General features: G+C 53.7%; 2 protein-coding genes across 2 annotated transcripts; both read left to right on the forward strand.

Annotated features, from left to right (window-relative positions):
• Positions 1 to 739: 739 nt before the first annotated feature.
• On the forward strand, positions 740 to 4,521 carry RILP (Rab interacting lysosomal protein). Its single transcript, XM_087826551.1, has 8 exons — positions 740 to 967; positions 1,040 to 1,133; positions 1,229 to 1,335; positions 1,418 to 1,663; positions 1,966 to 2,087; positions 2,458 to 2,580; positions 3,949 to 4,032; positions 4,321 to 4,521. The coding sequence occupies exons 1-8, from the start codon at positions 740 to 742 to the stop codon at positions 4,436 to 4,438; spliced, it is 1,122 nt and encodes a 373-aa protein (XP_087682677.1). The 3' UTR covers positions 4,439 to 4,521.
• A 598-nt stretch (positions 4,522 to 5,119) lies between these two features.
• On the forward strand, positions 5,120 to 16,132 carry SCARF1 (scavenger receptor class F member 1). The gene is made up of 11 exons (XM_087826552.1): positions 5,120 to 5,365; positions 5,668 to 5,729; positions 5,960 to 6,061; positions 6,968 to 7,493; positions 9,064 to 9,279; positions 9,695 to 9,823; positions 10,603 to 10,706; positions 11,178 to 11,298; positions 12,561 to 12,682; positions 12,762 to 12,908; positions 13,578 to 16,132. The coding sequence occupies exons 1-11, from the start codon at positions 5,202 to 5,204 to the stop codon at positions 14,432 to 14,434; spliced, it is 2,550 nt and encodes an 849-aa protein (XP_087682678.1). The 5' UTR covers positions 5,120 to 5,201; the 3' UTR covers positions 14,435 to 16,132.
• The last annotated feature ends 555 nt before the right edge of the window (positions 16,133 to 16,687 follow it).

Below are 16,687 nucleotides of genomic sequence, written 5' to 3' on the forward strand. Positions count from 1 at the left end.
GCTCTGCCTTGAGGGGCAAGGAGGACCCCTATTCAGGGGCTATGGGACTAAGTACCCCTAGACTCAGGGAACTGAGATGGGGGTTGGGCTTTCACACTTCTACCACCTTGACTACATTTGCCAATTTTCCTCCAAAATACTTGCAAATCATCAGTTCTTTTCAACATCCCTTGGAGCAGTTGCTGCCATTTCCTGAGTCTAGAAGCTTATGCTTGTTCTCTGCAGCTGTGGTGCCAGCCTAGCCCTGTAAGCTTTATGTCACTCCTGGTCAGGGAAACAGGCACATGCCTGGACAATTAGTTGTCTCTGGCTGAGGCCAGTGACTGCCCTCCTACTTCTCACCTCTTGCCCTCTGTGTTTGGCAGCCAAGTGTGGCCTCATGACTCCAGACATAGGGGTGGAGCCTGGATTGGGCACTGGGGAGGGCTTGACCAAAGTGACCACTTACAGCCCTGAGCCTGAGCTCTTGGACACGTTGCTGGAGGTTGGCTGTCCTGCTTCCTGTGACCTTGGGGACTTGAACAGGACAGGGCCCAGGCTGCCCAGAGCACCGTCTCCTTCCCCCACGCTGTTTTCCTTAATTTTCCTTATCTGTTTTCCTTAATCGCTCCTCCCCTCTCGCTTCTACCCCACCCTCTACTGCCCTAAACCGCTTCGTGGGCGGAAACTGTTTGACTATTTCCTGCCCCAGTTAGGGTTGGGGGGCGGTGACTGTCGCAGCCCTTGGCCTTCAGGGGATATGGAACCCACGAGGGCGGCGCCTGGGGAGCATGGCTGGGCACCTCGAGTGGCTCCGGGGGTGGAGACGGCCGCAGAGCTCGTGTACCATCTAGCGGGGGCCCTGGGCACTGAGCTGAAGGAGCTGGCACGCCGCTTTGGGCCGGAGGCGGCAGCGGGGCTCGTGCCTCTTGTGGTGCGGGCGCTGGAGCTCCTGGAAAAGGCTGCGGTGGGGCCCGCCCCCGACTCGGTGAGTCACTGCCCCTCCCTTTGCCACCGCGAGGGGTCGGCGGGGGCCTAACCCTGAGCCCCGACTCCCCAGCTGCAGGTGTCGGCGCAGCAGGCTGAACTGGAGCTGCAGCGGCTGCGGGCAGAGAATGAGAACCTCCGCAGAGAGCTGCGCTGCGGGCCGCAGGGTGAGTGCGGGCCAGGCCGGGGGTGGGGGTGTTGGAGTCGGGCGGGCTCAGGGACTACCTCCTACGGGCCGCCACTAAAATCATCCCTTCCTCAGAGGAGCGCACTCTGCTGCGGCAGCTCAAGGAGGTGACCGACCGACAGCGGGACGAGCTCCGAGCACACAACCGCGACCTGCTGCAGCGCAGCCAGGAGACTGAGGCGGTGAGGGCGCGGAGAGGCGACGACGTGGGGCGGGGCTCTCTCGGCGTCCCACCCACCGCCCTACTGTTTGCTCCGCCCCCAGTTGCAGGAGCAGCTGCAGCGCCTCCTGCTGGTGAATGCGGAGTTACGGCACAAGCTGGCCGCGGTGCAAACCCAGCTGCGAGCAGCACGGGACCGCGAGAGCAAGTGGGAGCTGGGGCATGAAGGGGCCATGGAGCTGGCTCAGGAGCGGGCACGGAACCAGGCCGAGGGTCCTGGGTGCGAGCAGAGGCAGGAGCCCGAGCGGGCGACCACCGGAGCAGGAGTCCCAAGGACCCCTGAGGACCCCGTGAGTGCCCGCTGAGGTTAAGGACCTTTCCCAGTACACACCAATGTCTGGCACTGGGGGAGCACTTGGGGAAGGTTTGCAGTGCTGAGTAGCAGGTCCAGTGGGAAGTTGGAAGGTGGCACACAAATGCCTCCCCCCAGCCGGCCTCTGTCCCACTTATCTAGAGCACTGGTCTGTCATGTTGTTGCACCGCACTGCCTCCCAAGTCTCCCTGCCAGTCACTCCCTCTAGCATTCCTGTGCCGACCCAGAGGCAGAGGAGTGCCAACCAAGGCACCCTCTGACCAAGCCTGCCCCCCACAGCGTCCCTCCAATGTGGAGCAGTGCGGCTTCAGTCGAGAGGAGCTTCAGCAGATCCTTCAGGAGCGGAATGAGCTCAAAGCCAACGTGTTCCTGCTAAAGGAGGAGTTGGCCTACTTCCAGCGGTGAGGGCGCTGGGCAGGAGCTGGGAAGCTGAAGGGCTCCAGTCACACCTGTTCCTAGGCCTCAGGTCACCTGCGTCAGTCTCTAGCACATAAACAATGATGTGTGCCAGGCACTGTGCTGGGCACAGGGAGGACATGAATCACACAGTCCCTGTCCTCCTGGAACTTCATGCAAATGAGGGAGGGGGCAGTACAAAGGCTCACAGCAGCCACAGCAGCAGTCAAGGAAGTATTCCTAGGAGGGATGACACCTAAGCTAAGGTTCCAAGGGTGTTGGTAAGGCAGAGTGTTTCAAAAAAGGGTACTTTGGTGTGAGACTTACTGTTGGCATCCCCATCACTTTTCCCCTTCCTTTTCCCCTCCTTTGTAGGGAGCTGCTCGCAGACCACAGGGTACCTGGGCTTTTGCTGGAAGCCATGAAGGTGGCTGTCAGGAAGCAGCGGAAGAAGATCAAGGCCAAGATGTTAGGGACCCCAGAGGAAGCAGAGAGCAGGCAAGTCCCTGCCTACACTCTCACTGAGCTGGCCCTCCCTCCCTTGTTCTGCTGAGCCTCACGGCCCTCCCTCCCTTGTTCTGCTGAGCCTCACGACCCAGCCTGGTCATGCTCTAACCCAGCTCTAGCCACCTCCTAAGTGTGCTGACCTCACTCCATTTAGCTTGCTGGCTCAGCCTGGTCAACTTTTTTGTTGTTTGTTAATCCTCACCTGAGATATTTTTGTCCATTGATTTTTAGAGAGTGGAAAGAAGGGAGGGAGGGGGAGAGGGAGAGCGAGAAACATCGATGTGAGAGAGATACATCAATCAGTTGCCTTCCACACACTCCCAGACCTGGACAGGAGGGAGGGGGTGTGTGTGTGTGTGTGTGTGTGTGTGTGTGTGCGCGCGCGCGCGGGATGAAACCTGAAACCCAGGTTTGATACCTTGACCAGGAATCAGACCTGCGACTCTAACCACTGAGAAACACTGGCCAAGGCCTGGTCATCTTTTGAGTCTTTTGTCTCAGACTGAACCTCTTACCCCAGCCTAGTCACCCCTTAAACCTACCACTCTAGTCTAATAACTCTTGGATCTGCTAACCTGGCCTGGTTATCCCCTAAGCCTATTTTACAGCCTGCCCAGCAGAGTCTGCCACTCTGGCCTGGTCACCCCCTGAGCCTACTATCTGGCCTGCTCTGCCGAACTTGCCGTTCTGCCTTGGTCACCCCTTGAATCTGCTGATCTTGTGTGGTCACCCCCTGAGCCTGCTGTCCTAAGCCTGCCACCCTTCTCTCTGGATCACTGCTCCCACTTGCCATGCTCCCTGTGCATCCTGCTGAAGAATCCTGCTAATGCTCTTTCTCCACATTCATTCTATGGTTCCCTGCCCTGGCTGTATCTGTTTGCTCTCAGAGGGGTAAGACTGGAGCTGTAGAGACCTCCATAGAAAGCCAAAAGGTCTGGGTTCAAAGAGCTTCTGGGCTGGTGAGCACGTGGAGATGTGGGACTCATGGCGGGTCCGAAGAGGGCATGGGAACCCTGCGCCCTTTCCCCATGCCTTGCCCTATGCTTTTCTTCCATCTGGTTATTCCTGAGTTATATCCTTTTACAATACATCGGTCATTTGTAAGCAAAAAGTCCAAAAAACAAAAAGACTGTAGCTGTAGCCTTGTCAGGGGCCTGGTATCCATCGGGCTATAAAGTGAAAGTCTCAAGATGTCCTTCATCTCCCCAGTGTCTCCTCTCCAGCCTTAAGGGTCCTGCTGTTGCTCTGTCCTCCCCTGCCTGCTTCTGGGGGCTGCACAGAAGGCTGACCATAGCTGCATTCCCATTGTCCCTCATGGCCTTGATAAATGACACCTCTTTCCTCTCTCTTCTGCCTCAGTGACGATGAGGATGGCTCATGGCTCCTGCTCTCCAGTGATAAGGGAGACTACCCTACACCCCCTGAGTCCAGAATACAGAGTTTGTATGTTGTGGGGAGAGGAAGGGCAAAACAGGTGGGGGTGAAGGGGCCCCACCTTGATTCTTCTCAGCATCCCTGCTCCTACTCCCCTGACACTCACCCTGCTACCCTGAGCTCTAAGTGTGCCCCGCCCCTCCTGCTTCTCTGACCCTGGCCCTTTCGCCTCCCCACTACCTCATGCTGCCCTTTCTTCCTAATATTATCCCCTTTTCCCACCACCCCCTGTCTTCAGCCCATATCCTTGATCTCTCTAGCATCCAGGCTCAAAGTACCTCTTGGATCTCCCCCCAGCTTTGGCCTGTGTTACCGGGATGAAGCAGAGGCCCCCGAAGCCAAGACCAGCAGCACGGCTCCCAACAAGCTAGGGGGAGAAGAAAAGGCCCCAGAGCAATCCCACAGCAGCTCCTGACCTGCCCTGCTTTGCTCTCAATGAACATCTTTGTCTGGGGGTCTCAGGTGCCCTGAAGTCTGACTGTGGGAGGACGTGTGACCTCAAATGAGGACAGAGCTCCCTCCTTCTCAGCCCTCCCAGGCTCTTTCCCAATCTTGGCCTGAGCCTGGGCATGACAGGAAGTTCAACCTACCTTCCTTCCCTATATGTCTGAGCTAAGCCTCCGGGGTCAGATACAAGTGCTTCCTCTCTGAGTCTCAGTTTTCCCATCCATGAAATGGAGAACTGACTATCTACCTCCTAGAGATTTGTGCAGATTGCCTAAGCTAATGTAATAAAGTAACTGCCCATGATGCAGAAACTGTTCCACGTCTGTCTGTCAGTGGTCTGCCCCTCTTCTCGCCCTGCTCTGCCCTGCTCGGTCAGGGAGGCAGGCTGAGGTTGCCTCAGTGTTTCCTTGGTCATCACTGGGTGGGGAGGCTTCTCCCAGCTTGGGCATCACTGGGAAGTATGACCTAATGGAAAAGTGTGGCTCCCCTCTCACCCCACCCCCTCGACTGTTCCCAATACCTCCGGGACTTACAGCTTCATTTTCCTGTCCCCTCCAGACTGAAACCAGCCCCTTAAGCTCCTACTCAGCACTCGTGTTTGGCCCCCGTTTCCCTTTCATTTCTCTGGTATCACCGTCTTCCCAGCACTGGCCTGCCCACCCTCTCAGGGAGGTGCCTCATGGCAGCCCGCCCCTCCGGCCTGGTTTCCTCAGGAAAAGCCTTGGGAGGAAATGGAGGGGGTTGGGAGCTGTGAGGGCCAGGCTAACTCAAACCCTCTCACTGCACTGGCCGCCATGGTGCTGAGGCTGCTGCTCCCACTGCTACTGCTCTGGACTCAGAGGACCCAGGGATCTGAGCTGGACCCTAACGGGCAGCATGTCTGCATGGCCAACAGGTGGATCTTGTGGGAGTTTGGGGGGGGAGTGTGTGTGTGGCTGAACTGGTACTGATGTATGGGGCAGAGGGGGGGGGACGGTGAGGGAAGAGATCATGATGCTGAAGGGAGGGAGGCTTGGGGACAGCCTGAAGGGTGGTGGATAGTCAGGACAGATGGTGGGAAGGCTGGGGAAGAAGAGCGAAGGGGTTGGGATCAGTGGGGCTGTGACTCTTGGCCAGGCCTCCCATATCTCAGCCAGAAACAGTGATCCACTTTTGAAACCAGTCTGCCCCCCCGGCTGATCCCTCTCTGCCCCACAGCCCCTCTACTGAGCTCCAGTGCTGCCCAGGCTGGAGGCAGAAAGATCAAGAATGCACCATTCGTGAGTAGCCAAGACCAACCCCCACCCCAGAGAAGGGAGGGCATAGCCCAGTGACCTTCCTACCCTCCTGGGGGGCCTATTTCCCCTCCTGAGCCCCGGTGCTAGGGTCCATCCTGTGACACAGCCCTGAGGGAGCAGCTCTGAGGGGTCAGGGGACCAGGAGCCAGTGAGTAAGCATAGTGTCCCCTGGTCAAGCCCCAGTCCTTCTGACCTGGGTGGGTGTTTTTCAGCCATTTGTGAGGGGCCCGATGCCTGCCGGGAAGATGAAGTATGCGTGAAACCAGGCTTCTGTCGATGCAAACCTGGATTCTTCGGGGCCCAATGCAACTCCCGTGAGTCCTGAGTCTTGCCTGGGGGATGAAGTTGCTGGGCAGAACTAAGAGCAGGGAGGCAAAGCAGGTAGGACTGTCATCGTAGAACAGGAGGGCCAGAACCTCTCCAATCCTCACGGAGGAAATTGAGGCCCAGACACAGGAAGTGACACTCCTGGCAGATGCCCTGAGTCATTTGGTTTTTGCCCCTATCCACAAAACCCTACACACAGTTTCAGTTCTGCGCCCTTAACCTTCCTTTTCAACTCAGAATAGATGCTGGCGATTCCTGTTAATTGCAAAATGGATGCATTCTCAGTCTCCCCCACTTACACCTATACAGCATATGTGTAGAGGTTAGCAGGAGGGCCCTGGCCAAGCTGTCTGCCCTCTCTGGCAGAAAAGAAGGGCATGGGAAAAGGGTTGGTGGGCAGGATGGCCAGAGGGCAGCCATCAGGAATCAAGGTTGAGAGGAGACGCGGAGAAAACGCGGCTTCCCCTGTGACCCTGATGGGCAGCACCCAGGCCTGCTAGGCCCAGCTCATCTCCAGCCCGGTGGAGAAACCCAAAGGAGGAGGGGGCATGATTGAACCTCCCCCCCCCCCCACACACACACACGCACACACACTTCTCTGTGACTCTGGGCAAGCCCCTTTCCCAGTCAGGATCTTTGTGTGTTCTGGAATGTGAAGTGGGAGGCTGGGTCACTGCTAAGGGGTTTTGTAGTTCAGAGTCTGGGGCAGGAAGTGAGCTTTGCCCCCGGAGGATATGATGCCAGATGTTCCAAGGGTCTGTTCCTGGCCCTTGGAGGACGGGCCTGGCACCCCTCTTCGTTGTGGAAGGGGGTCCAGAGCCTGCGTCCGGGTGGGGCCTGAGCCCGCTAACCCCCTTCTGTCTCTCCCCACCCCCTCCCTTCGTTCCCCGCAGGCTGCCCAGACCAGTACTGGGGCCCCGACTGCCGTGAGAGCTGCGCCTGCCACCCCCATGGCCAGTGCGAGCCAGACACTGGCCTGTGCCACTGCCAAGCCGACCGCTGGGGCCGCCGCTGTGAGTTCGAGTGCGCTTGCAGCCCTCACGGGCGCTGCGACCCGAAGACCGGCGCGTGCCACTGCAAGCCGGGGTGGTGGTCGGCCAAGTGCGACCACCGATGCCAGTGCAACTCGGTGGCGAAGCGCTGTGAGCAAGCCACGGGCAAATGCCTGTGCGAAGAGGGCTGGTGGGGCCATCGCTGCAGCTTCCACTGCAACTGCCACGGCTCGCCGTGCGCGCAGGAGACGGGGCGCTGCGCCTGCCGGCCGGGCTGGTGGGGCCCCCAGTGCGGGCAGCGCTGCGAGTGCGTGCGGGGCCGCTGCGGCGCCGCCTCGGGCCAGTGCGCCTGCCCGCCCGGCTTCCGCGGCGCGCGCTGCGAGCTGCCCTGCCCCGCCGGCCTCTACGGGGTGCAGTGCAGCCGCAGGTGAGGCCGTGGGGGGCGGCCGAGGGGCGCGGCGTGCAGTGCGGGAGAAGGGATGGGAGGGGGAGAGGCCGAGGGACTTGCGAAGGACGGGAGGTGCGGGCTCCGGGAGGGAGTTGCACCGTGCTCTCCGTGAACATCTACAAGGAGGGGATGAACCCGTGGGTGGAAGACCCTCGATGCCCCGAGGTCCAGCCCCCCACACCTCCTTCACCCGATTGCTGCTAAACAACAAAAAAGACCAGTATAGCAAGCCACACTTAGAAACAGATGAATGAATCACGTGACAAAATGATTGCATGGTCCCTTTGAGACTCAGTGACTTTTTTTAAAAAAGTGTTGTTTCTTTTTTAATATGTCTTTATTGATTTCAGAGAGAGGACAGGAGAGGGAGAGAGGGATAGAAACATCAATGATGAGAGAGTCACTGATCGAACCCACAACCCGGGCATGTGCCCTGACGGGGAATCGAACCCCGAGCGCCTGGATCCCAGGTCGATGCTCAACCGCTGAGCCACGCCCGGCGGGGCAAGACTCAGTGACTTTCAAACTTTGACCAGCTCCACCCACAATAATGTGTTTTACATCTCCCCTAACACACACACCCATATAAATATATACACATATATAACTGAAGTAAAAGCTTAACCAGACAACACATTTATCTTTACTACGTATATATGACATATACTATGTGAATATATAATACGTATATACTCTAATGTTTTCCATTCTCTTTTTTTTTCTGCTGCTGGTCGGGATCTGCTAAATTGATTTTATGAACTCCCCTCCTCCCCCACTAATGAGTCTAATCAAAGCATAGGATCCCAGATAATAAAGTATCTGAGGGAGAAACTTAAAGTTACTGTTGCAGATCAATGAGAAACTAAGATAATATAAACCTGATTGGAAAAATTGCTAAGAGAGTAGATCCTAAGAGTTCTCATCACAAGGAAAAAAATATTTTCTTTCTTTTTTGTCTCTATATGAGGTCATGGATATTAATTAAACTTTTTGTGGTATATGCAAGTCAAGTCCTTATGCTATACACCCCCAGCTTATACAGTGCTGCATGTCAATGACATTTCAGTACAACTGGGGGAAATTTTCAAAGATAAGATAAACTTGAAACTATAGTGGTGAAAACAGACATTAAAATGCTTTTATTTTTATTCATTTTCATGTTATGAGATAGGAGATAAACTACTGAGTCCCATCCCTGCCAGACCTCAGGGATGGCATGGTTGGGAGGGGGAAGGGACACTGGGCAGAAGGGGGGCAAAGGTTGGGGTGATAACTTGGCTGCTCTGGCTGGGTTGGTAGCTCCTGGTGACCCTGGGACCCAGGGAAGGATGAGTCCCAGAATCGGGGGTTAGAAGGAGAGAGCTGGAATCCTACTAGAGTCAGTAGAGATCATTTGTCCAGCTTCTTTGTAGTACAACATAGGGAAGCTGAGTCTCAAACCTGCCAGAATGATTTAGCTGGGACCTGGGTGCTCTCCAGTGCCTCTGGAGGCCTGGGTGAGCACTCCATCCATTTGCCCCAAGAGCTTCCCATGAACTTCTCTTCCCAGGTGTGGCCACTGCAAGAACAAGCCGTGTTCTGCGGACACAGGCAGCTGTGAGTCCTGTGAGCCAGGCTGGAATGGGACTCAGTGCGACCAGCCCTGCCCACCTGGCACTTTTGGCGAGAGCTGTGGGCAGCAGTGTCCCCACTGCAGGTTTGGGGAGGCCTGTCAGCCAGACACTGGGCACTGTCAGAGCTGTGAACCTGGCTGGCTGGGGCCCAGGTAAGGGGCCAACCTGCTCAGGGTGGTGTGCACCTTCCTACAGAATCCTAACTCCAGTTGCTCCCTCTGGGATAGGTGCCCCCTCCCCCAAACACACACTCACACAGCCCCCTGGGTCCTGCCACCTGGCAAAGACTGAAGGGAGAGAAATGGATGCTGATGAGGCCTTGGGCAGGGTTCTCGTCCAACTCCCTGCTACTCAGGCTTCCTATCTTCTTCTCCCTGCAGGGATCTCTAGTCTGTCACCCAGCCTATTGGGTTTGGCCCCAGCTTCAAGCCCCTATTTGTACCTGAGCTTCACTGCTGAGGACCCACAGTTGGGTCCCTGAGTCCAGAAGCATGGGGAAGATGGGTAGGTCCCCTTATGAGGAGCAGGCCTGCCCTGTTCCTCTTTCCAAGTCTTGCCTCACCTCAGGTGTGAAGACCCCTGCCCAAGTGGCACCTTTGGGGAGGGCTGTGGCTCAACCTGCCCCACCTGTGTTCAGGGGGCTTGTGATGCTGTGACTGGGGGATGTATCTGCAACGCTGGCTACTGGGGACCCAGGTGAGGACTGGGGCCCTGGCAGAGAGGCAGGGGCCTAGGTCAGGCCTCTGTGCAATCTGTTTCCTTAACTTCTCCACCTCCCAATACTCAGCATCCTCAAAACTGAGAAGTCATTCTTCCTGTTGTGGGGTCTGCATCTTCCAAAGGAGGGCCAGAGTGATGCTTAATTTAAAAGGCCTGGCTCCCTACCCAGAAGGGGAAGTTACTTAGGGGTAGGGGTCCTAACCCCACTTTTGTTTCTCTAAGATCTTCAGGTAGTAAAACGTATTTCATGTCAGTGTCTCCACTGTCAGGTTTTCCACTTCATGCCCATCTGGCTAGAATCTGGGATAGAATCTAGTATAAAATGGAAGATCCCTCATTTTATAGAGGAGAGGACCAAAGCCCAGAGAGTCAGGGGCAGGGCTGGACCTGGCTGGTTCCAGAGTCTGAGGATGCCTCTGCATGCTTAGTTCATATTAGTGCTGGCTGGGTAAGGGATGAGGCTCATGAGAAGTGGACTCTGCCTGAGGGTTACTCCCTGGGGCTGGGGACCAAAGGACAGCTTGTGGGTGGTCTCCCTGGAAGATAGGCTTAGGGGCTGAGGGATTCTCCCAGATGCTGCCAGGGTCACTGAGAATGTGGCTCAGAGGCAGGAGAAGTCTGCCCGGGCATCATCCAGGGAAGTCTGAATGGCAGAGGTGGGGAGCAATGCCCAGAAATCTACCTTCATCTATCCCCTGCCCACCTCCATCCCTCCTCAGCCAACCTTTAGCCTGTCTCTCCTTGTCACCCCACAGCTGCAACACTTCATGCCCATCTGGCTTCCATGGAAGCAACTGCTCTGTTCCCTGTGAATGCCCAGAAGGACCCTGTCACCCTGTCTCTGGAGCCTGCCAGCTGGGTAAGGTGGAAAGGAGGGTGCAGGATACAGACCCAGGGAAAGATTGGCCCTTTACATGGGCTCCAGAAGCTCATTTGCCAGGGAGGCTGAGCTCACTTCAGAGACATTCCCTATGCCTGAAATCTGTATGGGTGCTTTGGGGGTCCCCTGAAGATGTGATAGAACCCCTGTTCCCTGAGAAACCAGGCTAGCACCCAGGAAATGAGCAAGTAGGACTGGACACTGGGATGTACATCAGGCATGAGAACTATGGGGAAGGGCTTGTGGAACAGACCATAGACCATCAGAAGGGGACAGACCAGCAGGGTGGCTGTCTAGAGGAGGGGGCCTCTAGGCTGAGCAAAGCCTATGTCTCTAAGAAGAGAGACCCATAGATGGAAGACTCCGGGGAGGAGGCAACTCAGCTAGAGATGAGACATTTATGGGAGACGGGAAGGCCCTGAATATTTGACCACTGCTTACTCTCCTCAGGGTCTCACAGCCAGGAGGCCGCCCTCATTGCTGGCATCCTTGTGCCTCTGCTGCTGCTCCTCCTGGGCATTGCCTGCTGTGCCTGCTACTGTTGGGCCGCCCGGTTGGATCCCAAGGACAGGTGAACACTGGCTTTCCTTTTAGGGGTGAGGAAGGGCTGGCCTTGTCACACACTTAGGTCAGAATTAATGGAGTAGTTGGCAGTGGCCGTAGCCTGGAAATATCAGGTCAGCTGCTTGCCTTCTTCAGAAGCCTTCAGTGGAAGCCAAGGAGCAGGGCCACCAGACTAGTGAAACTCAAACCCACAGCACAAGGCTGAAGTATACCTAGGGGACCAGAGGAGGAGGGTGGCAAGGCAAAAGCAGCAGGGCAGCTCTGGGCAGGGAGTGGAAGAGAGCAGGTCTCACATCCCCCAGAAAGGAGAGTGACATAAAAATCTGAGTAGTGGTTTAGCAGAGAATGTGGCTCTCCCAGAAAAGAAGAGGAAGGGTTTGGTCTTGCGGCCTGCTGGAGACTGTTGTTTCCAAAGAGTTTTGTTTCTTTACAAAATCACTTCACATTTCTTCACTCTTTGGAGACTCGCCGTAGCACAGACATTTGGAGCAGGGAATGTGGGGGAGGAGGATTAGCAGAGGACAGAGGTCACTGATCAGGTGACTTGGCTGGTCACCGGAACTCACAAAGCCTGGACCCTGTTTTCTGGACTCTTTGTCTAGTGCTCTCTTACAGTTTGTACACTAATCCTTGAGTACATCATCCTATGTGCTGGGGGGCATTCACAGATGAGCAGACCCAGTAGCCTGTCCCCTGGGGCATAGAACCTGGGGTGGGGAAGAAGCCCCTCACATGAGGACCAGGACATGTACAAAGGCTGTCAGAGGAACGGTATGGAATGAAGCAGTCACTTTCAGTGTGGGAGTGGGGCCAACAGCAGACTTCCTGGAGGTGGTGTCACTTCCAGAAAACCAGGTGAGCTAGGACTCAGCTAGGATGATGATAGCACATAGCTGCATTTTGGGGAACCCCACCTGGTGCCTGGTGCTGTGTGGGGTCCTGAAAAAAACTCTGATAGATTGTAGTCGTCCCCATTTTACAGATAAGGTAACTGAGGCCCAGAAAGAGGTAACGTTTGAACAGAGTACCTGCCCCAGGTCTATTTGACTTTAGAGCCATGCTACCCTCTGTGGCAGGCCCAAATCTCAGCCTCAATAGTTTGGACTTTACTCTGTGGTAATAGGAAGCCACTGAAGCAGACACAGCCACTCTGTCACCCTGTCTTCCTCACACTAACCTCGGGACTAGGATGGGCCTGGCCCTTTTGTCCTGCTACCACTCTGCCCCAACCAGTGGTCTCACACACTGACCACCCTCCTTCGCCCTCAGGCCAGCGAGAGATGGATCTGCTGTGTCCAGGGTGAAGTTCCGGGTCTGGGAGGCACTGAGCAGCCCGAGCTCTGTGCTCCTCTGCAGTTCCCTCAGCAGCCACAAGCTTCCCTGGGTGACAGGTGGGTGCTGAGGGTTGGGGCTGGAATGGGACAAGGTGTCCCATCAGGCTCTGCACCTGACCTGGAGCCCTCCCCCCAGTCTCCCACCACGACCCGGAGATCCCCTTCAACCACAGCTTCATTGAGCCATCCTCTGCCGGCTGGGCCTCGGACGACTCCTTCTCTTCTGATTCCGCGTCTGGAGAAGAAGATGAGGGTCCTGCCTACTGTGTGCCACCCAAAGAAGGTAGCCCCCAACAGCCCACTGGGGCTACTTCAAATCCTGCTTGGGTGTCTGCGAATCCTTCTGATCCCTTTGTCCTACAGATATAATCATTCCCTGTATTGTACTATTTCTATAAAGTGTACAAACTTTTATTGTGGTATATAAAATAGAAACAAGCTAAATTTCTGTCCTTACCAAGCTTTTAGTCTGGTGGGCAGTAATCAGACACTTATAGGACAGAGTGATATGTGCTTTGATGGGGGACATACAAGGAGGGGCTATAATCCAGCCATGTCAGAGGAGATTGGGGTCAGGGAAGATGTCTCAGTGATTTTGGAGTTGAGTCTAGTGGAATCAGGAGTCAGCCAAGTGAAAGTTAGGGAGAGGGGGAAGGGATGTTTCAGGAAGAGAAAACTGTACACAAAGGCCCAGAGGTGAGAGGGACATGGCTGTGTGGCATTGAAGAGTTTTAGCTTGGTGAGAGGGTGGCGTTAGGTCAAAGTAGGGAGGGTGAGAAAAGGTGTAGAAGTAGTAGTGCCCATTGAATAGGCCCAGTTTCCGCCTCTTTGCATCCTTGCTCTCTACCTTGCCCCGTTTTTGAGGCCTCCCAGAAGATGGTGATCTAGGTAAACGGGATGGGGTGGGGTGGCCAGCCCAGCTTTGGCCAAGTTCTTCTATCTCTTCTGCCAGGCATGGTCCCTGTGACCCAGGTGGAGTCGCCAGAGGCCAGCCTGGTTGGAGGTCCCTTCGCTCCCCCTGAGGATGCCTCCACACCATTCGCCATCCCACGCACTTCCAGCCTAGCACGGGCCAAGAGACCATCAGTCTCCTTTGCCGAAGGTACCAAGTTTGCACCGCAGAGTCTCCGGAGCTCAGGGGAGCTGTCCAGCCCGCTCCGAAAGCCCAAGCGGCTCTCCCGAGGGGCCCAGCCAGGTCCTGAAAACCAGGAGGCTGAGGAGTCCACAGGCTCTGAGCAATCAGAAAAGGACAAGGCCCCTCCTGGGGCACCCAGCCCCAGGGATTCAGCCGTTGGCCACCGCCGGCTCCCAGTTGGTGGCCGGACAGTGGCTGAGCGTGTGGAAGCCATTGAAGGCAGTGTCCAGAAGAGCTCAGTCTCCGTAACCACAATCTACATGCTGGCAGGGACACCCCGGGAATCCGAGGGCCCAGTCCGGTCTGTCCTCCGCCGTTTTGGTAGCTTCCAGAAGGGCCAGACAGAGCCCAAGGTCAAGAGTGCCATCGTCAAGACTCCACATCGGGCACTGAGTCGGAAAAAGGGCAGCTCTGGGCTGGCGTCTGGCTCTGCCAGTCAGAGCCCTGGCTCAGCCCCGAATGAGGAGCTCACTGGGGCCTTGCAGCCTGCAGGAACTGGGCCAGAGGAAGTGGCCAGTGGGATGAGGGGTGGCATCAAGAGCTCAGGGAGGGTCCAGAAGCTGGCCCCCAGTGGCCCCCCAGAACAGGAACCCCAGAAGCTGGCTGATGACGAAGGGCAGGAGGAGCCCCAGTATGAGAATGTTGCACCCATCTCTGGGCCACCAGAGCCTTGAGGACCATAAATTTGGGGAGTGGGAAGGCTATAGATGGGGGTAGGCATCTGAACTGCCCCTGCATCAGATTGTATTTTGTGCTGGGAAAAGGTCCCAGGGCCAGGAAAGACCGACCAGTACCTCTGCCTTTCCATGGGGAAACATCCGAGGTAGAAGCCAGTTGGCTCTGGGCCCTGGCAGTGTGCCAGGGATGGTCTGGAAAACCTGGGCAGAGACGCCATGGGATGGGGTCAGGAAGGGAACGAGATGGCTGCAGGGACTTTTTTCTGTTGTCCTGGACTTTATTTGCCGCACAAGCCTATTCTTTCCTTCATTTGCAAAATATTTGTCTGAAATGGGAAACAACCTAAATGTTTGATGAGAAAAAAATTGGTTAAAGAAAAAATTTTTTTAATAATAGGTTCCTAAACAACCACAAAAATTATGTTGTGTAAGAATATTCAATATGAGAGATATGAGAGAATGTTCATGCTATACTGTTAAGTATAAAACTAAGTTTTCTTTTTATAAATTTCATTTCTTTTTGCCTCAGGATACATGTTTAGAATTCTTCCATTTACGTATATTTTGTGATTGTTTTACAAACATTCTCTTAAAGGATGTATGTGCATAAAGATTCGAGGGAAAGACATCAAATGGCATTTTTCTCTGGGAGATGAGATGATCTTTATCTTCTTTTTCATTTATTTTTTAACACTTAAAAAAATTGATTTTAGAGAGATGGAGGGGGAGAGAGAGAAACATCAATGTGAAAGAGAAACATCGATCGGTTCCCTCCCAAAGGCACCCCAACTGGGGATCGTACCCACAACCTGGGTATGTGCCCTGACTGGGAATCAAACCCAACCTTTTGGTGCATGGGACAATGCTCCAACCGAGCCATACCTGCCAGGGCTTACTTTCTTTTTAAACTTTTGTATAATTTGCAAATTTTCTACAGTGAACATTCTTTTTACTTTTCTCACTAGATTGGTTTTTAAAAAGAAATGTTCTTTATTAAAAATCAATAGGACTAACATTACAGACATGTGTGAAATAAAAATGAGATTTCCTTTCTCCCCAGAGGAATCTAGGGACCAGGGAAGGGCCAGATTTACTTTTCACTGGATGTCTTCTTGTTCTGAATTCTTTCCTCACATGCTTGTATTACCTAGTCAGGAAGTAAAGAGCAGCTTCCCCTCCTATCCCAGTGCTCAGAGAATCTCATGAACAGTTTCGATGCTTCCTTTCTGATGTTTTCTGTGCACCTGAAAACAAAAGAGCATACTGTTCTGCAATTTGCTCTTTTACTTAACAATATATCCTGGATATCTTTCAGTGTCAATAAATATAAAGCTACCTCTTTTTTTAAAAAAATATCATGTGGAAATAACACGGATTATTTAAACCATCCCCTATTTATGGGGATTTGGGTTGTTTCTAATTGTTTGATACAATAAATGATGCACTGTACAACTTTGTCCATATATCTTTTTATATTTGTGCAAGTTTTTCTGTAGAAGAGATTCCTGGAAGTGGAATTGCTGGGTTATGGAGTAAGAACATTAAACATTTGTGTACTTACTCCAAGTTGCCCTCCAAAAAAGTTGTACGGTTTTGTGTTCTCACAAATTATGGCAGTATCTATTTCCTCACATCCAATCTGATAAGTTTAAAATGGTATCATTATTTTAGGGCAATAAAAATAAAGTAATAACAGGTCAAAGTTGTGTGTTTTTTTTCATAGTCACTTTTATTGAGAACTATAGTTTTAGGAAATGTTAAAGCTTCTTAAAAAGTTTTGACTTTTTACCTTTGATCAGATAAAAAAATTTTATTTTTCCTTTTTAACCGTCAAAAATGTTATCATTAAAATCTGAATTTCTATGATTATTCTAAGATTCAGATTCTTTTCAAATCTTTAATACTTATTTCCATAGTTATGAAAAATGTAAAACTGACCTTGGTAAATCTGATCTCTGTGAAAATCAGTCAGAAACGCTTTACCATTTGTCCTGCAGGCTAAAGTTCAAGTTCTTCAACCTGACCCACACAGGCTCTTTCCTCCCCTCCAGGCTCTCTCTCCCCCTGGAGGCTGGTTGACCCGCCTGGTCCTAGACTCTCCAATCATATGGAATTGCTTGTGGTTCCTGCACATGCTGTTCTCTCACCTCTAGCCCTCAGAGTCCCTTTTTGGACAGCTCCTCCAGGAAGCCTTCCCTAACCACTCCCTAGAACACTTTCCATTATCTTTGTTCACTGATTGCATTATAT

The sequence above is a fragment of the Miniopterus natalensis genome, chromosome 17 (assembly GCF_054644295.1).
Source record: "Miniopterus natalensis isolate mMinNat1 chromosome 17, mMinNat1.hap1, whole genome shotgun sequence".
NCBI classification, from domain to species: Eukaryota; Metazoa; Chordata; class Mammalia; order Chiroptera; family Miniopteridae; genus Miniopterus; species Miniopterus natalensis.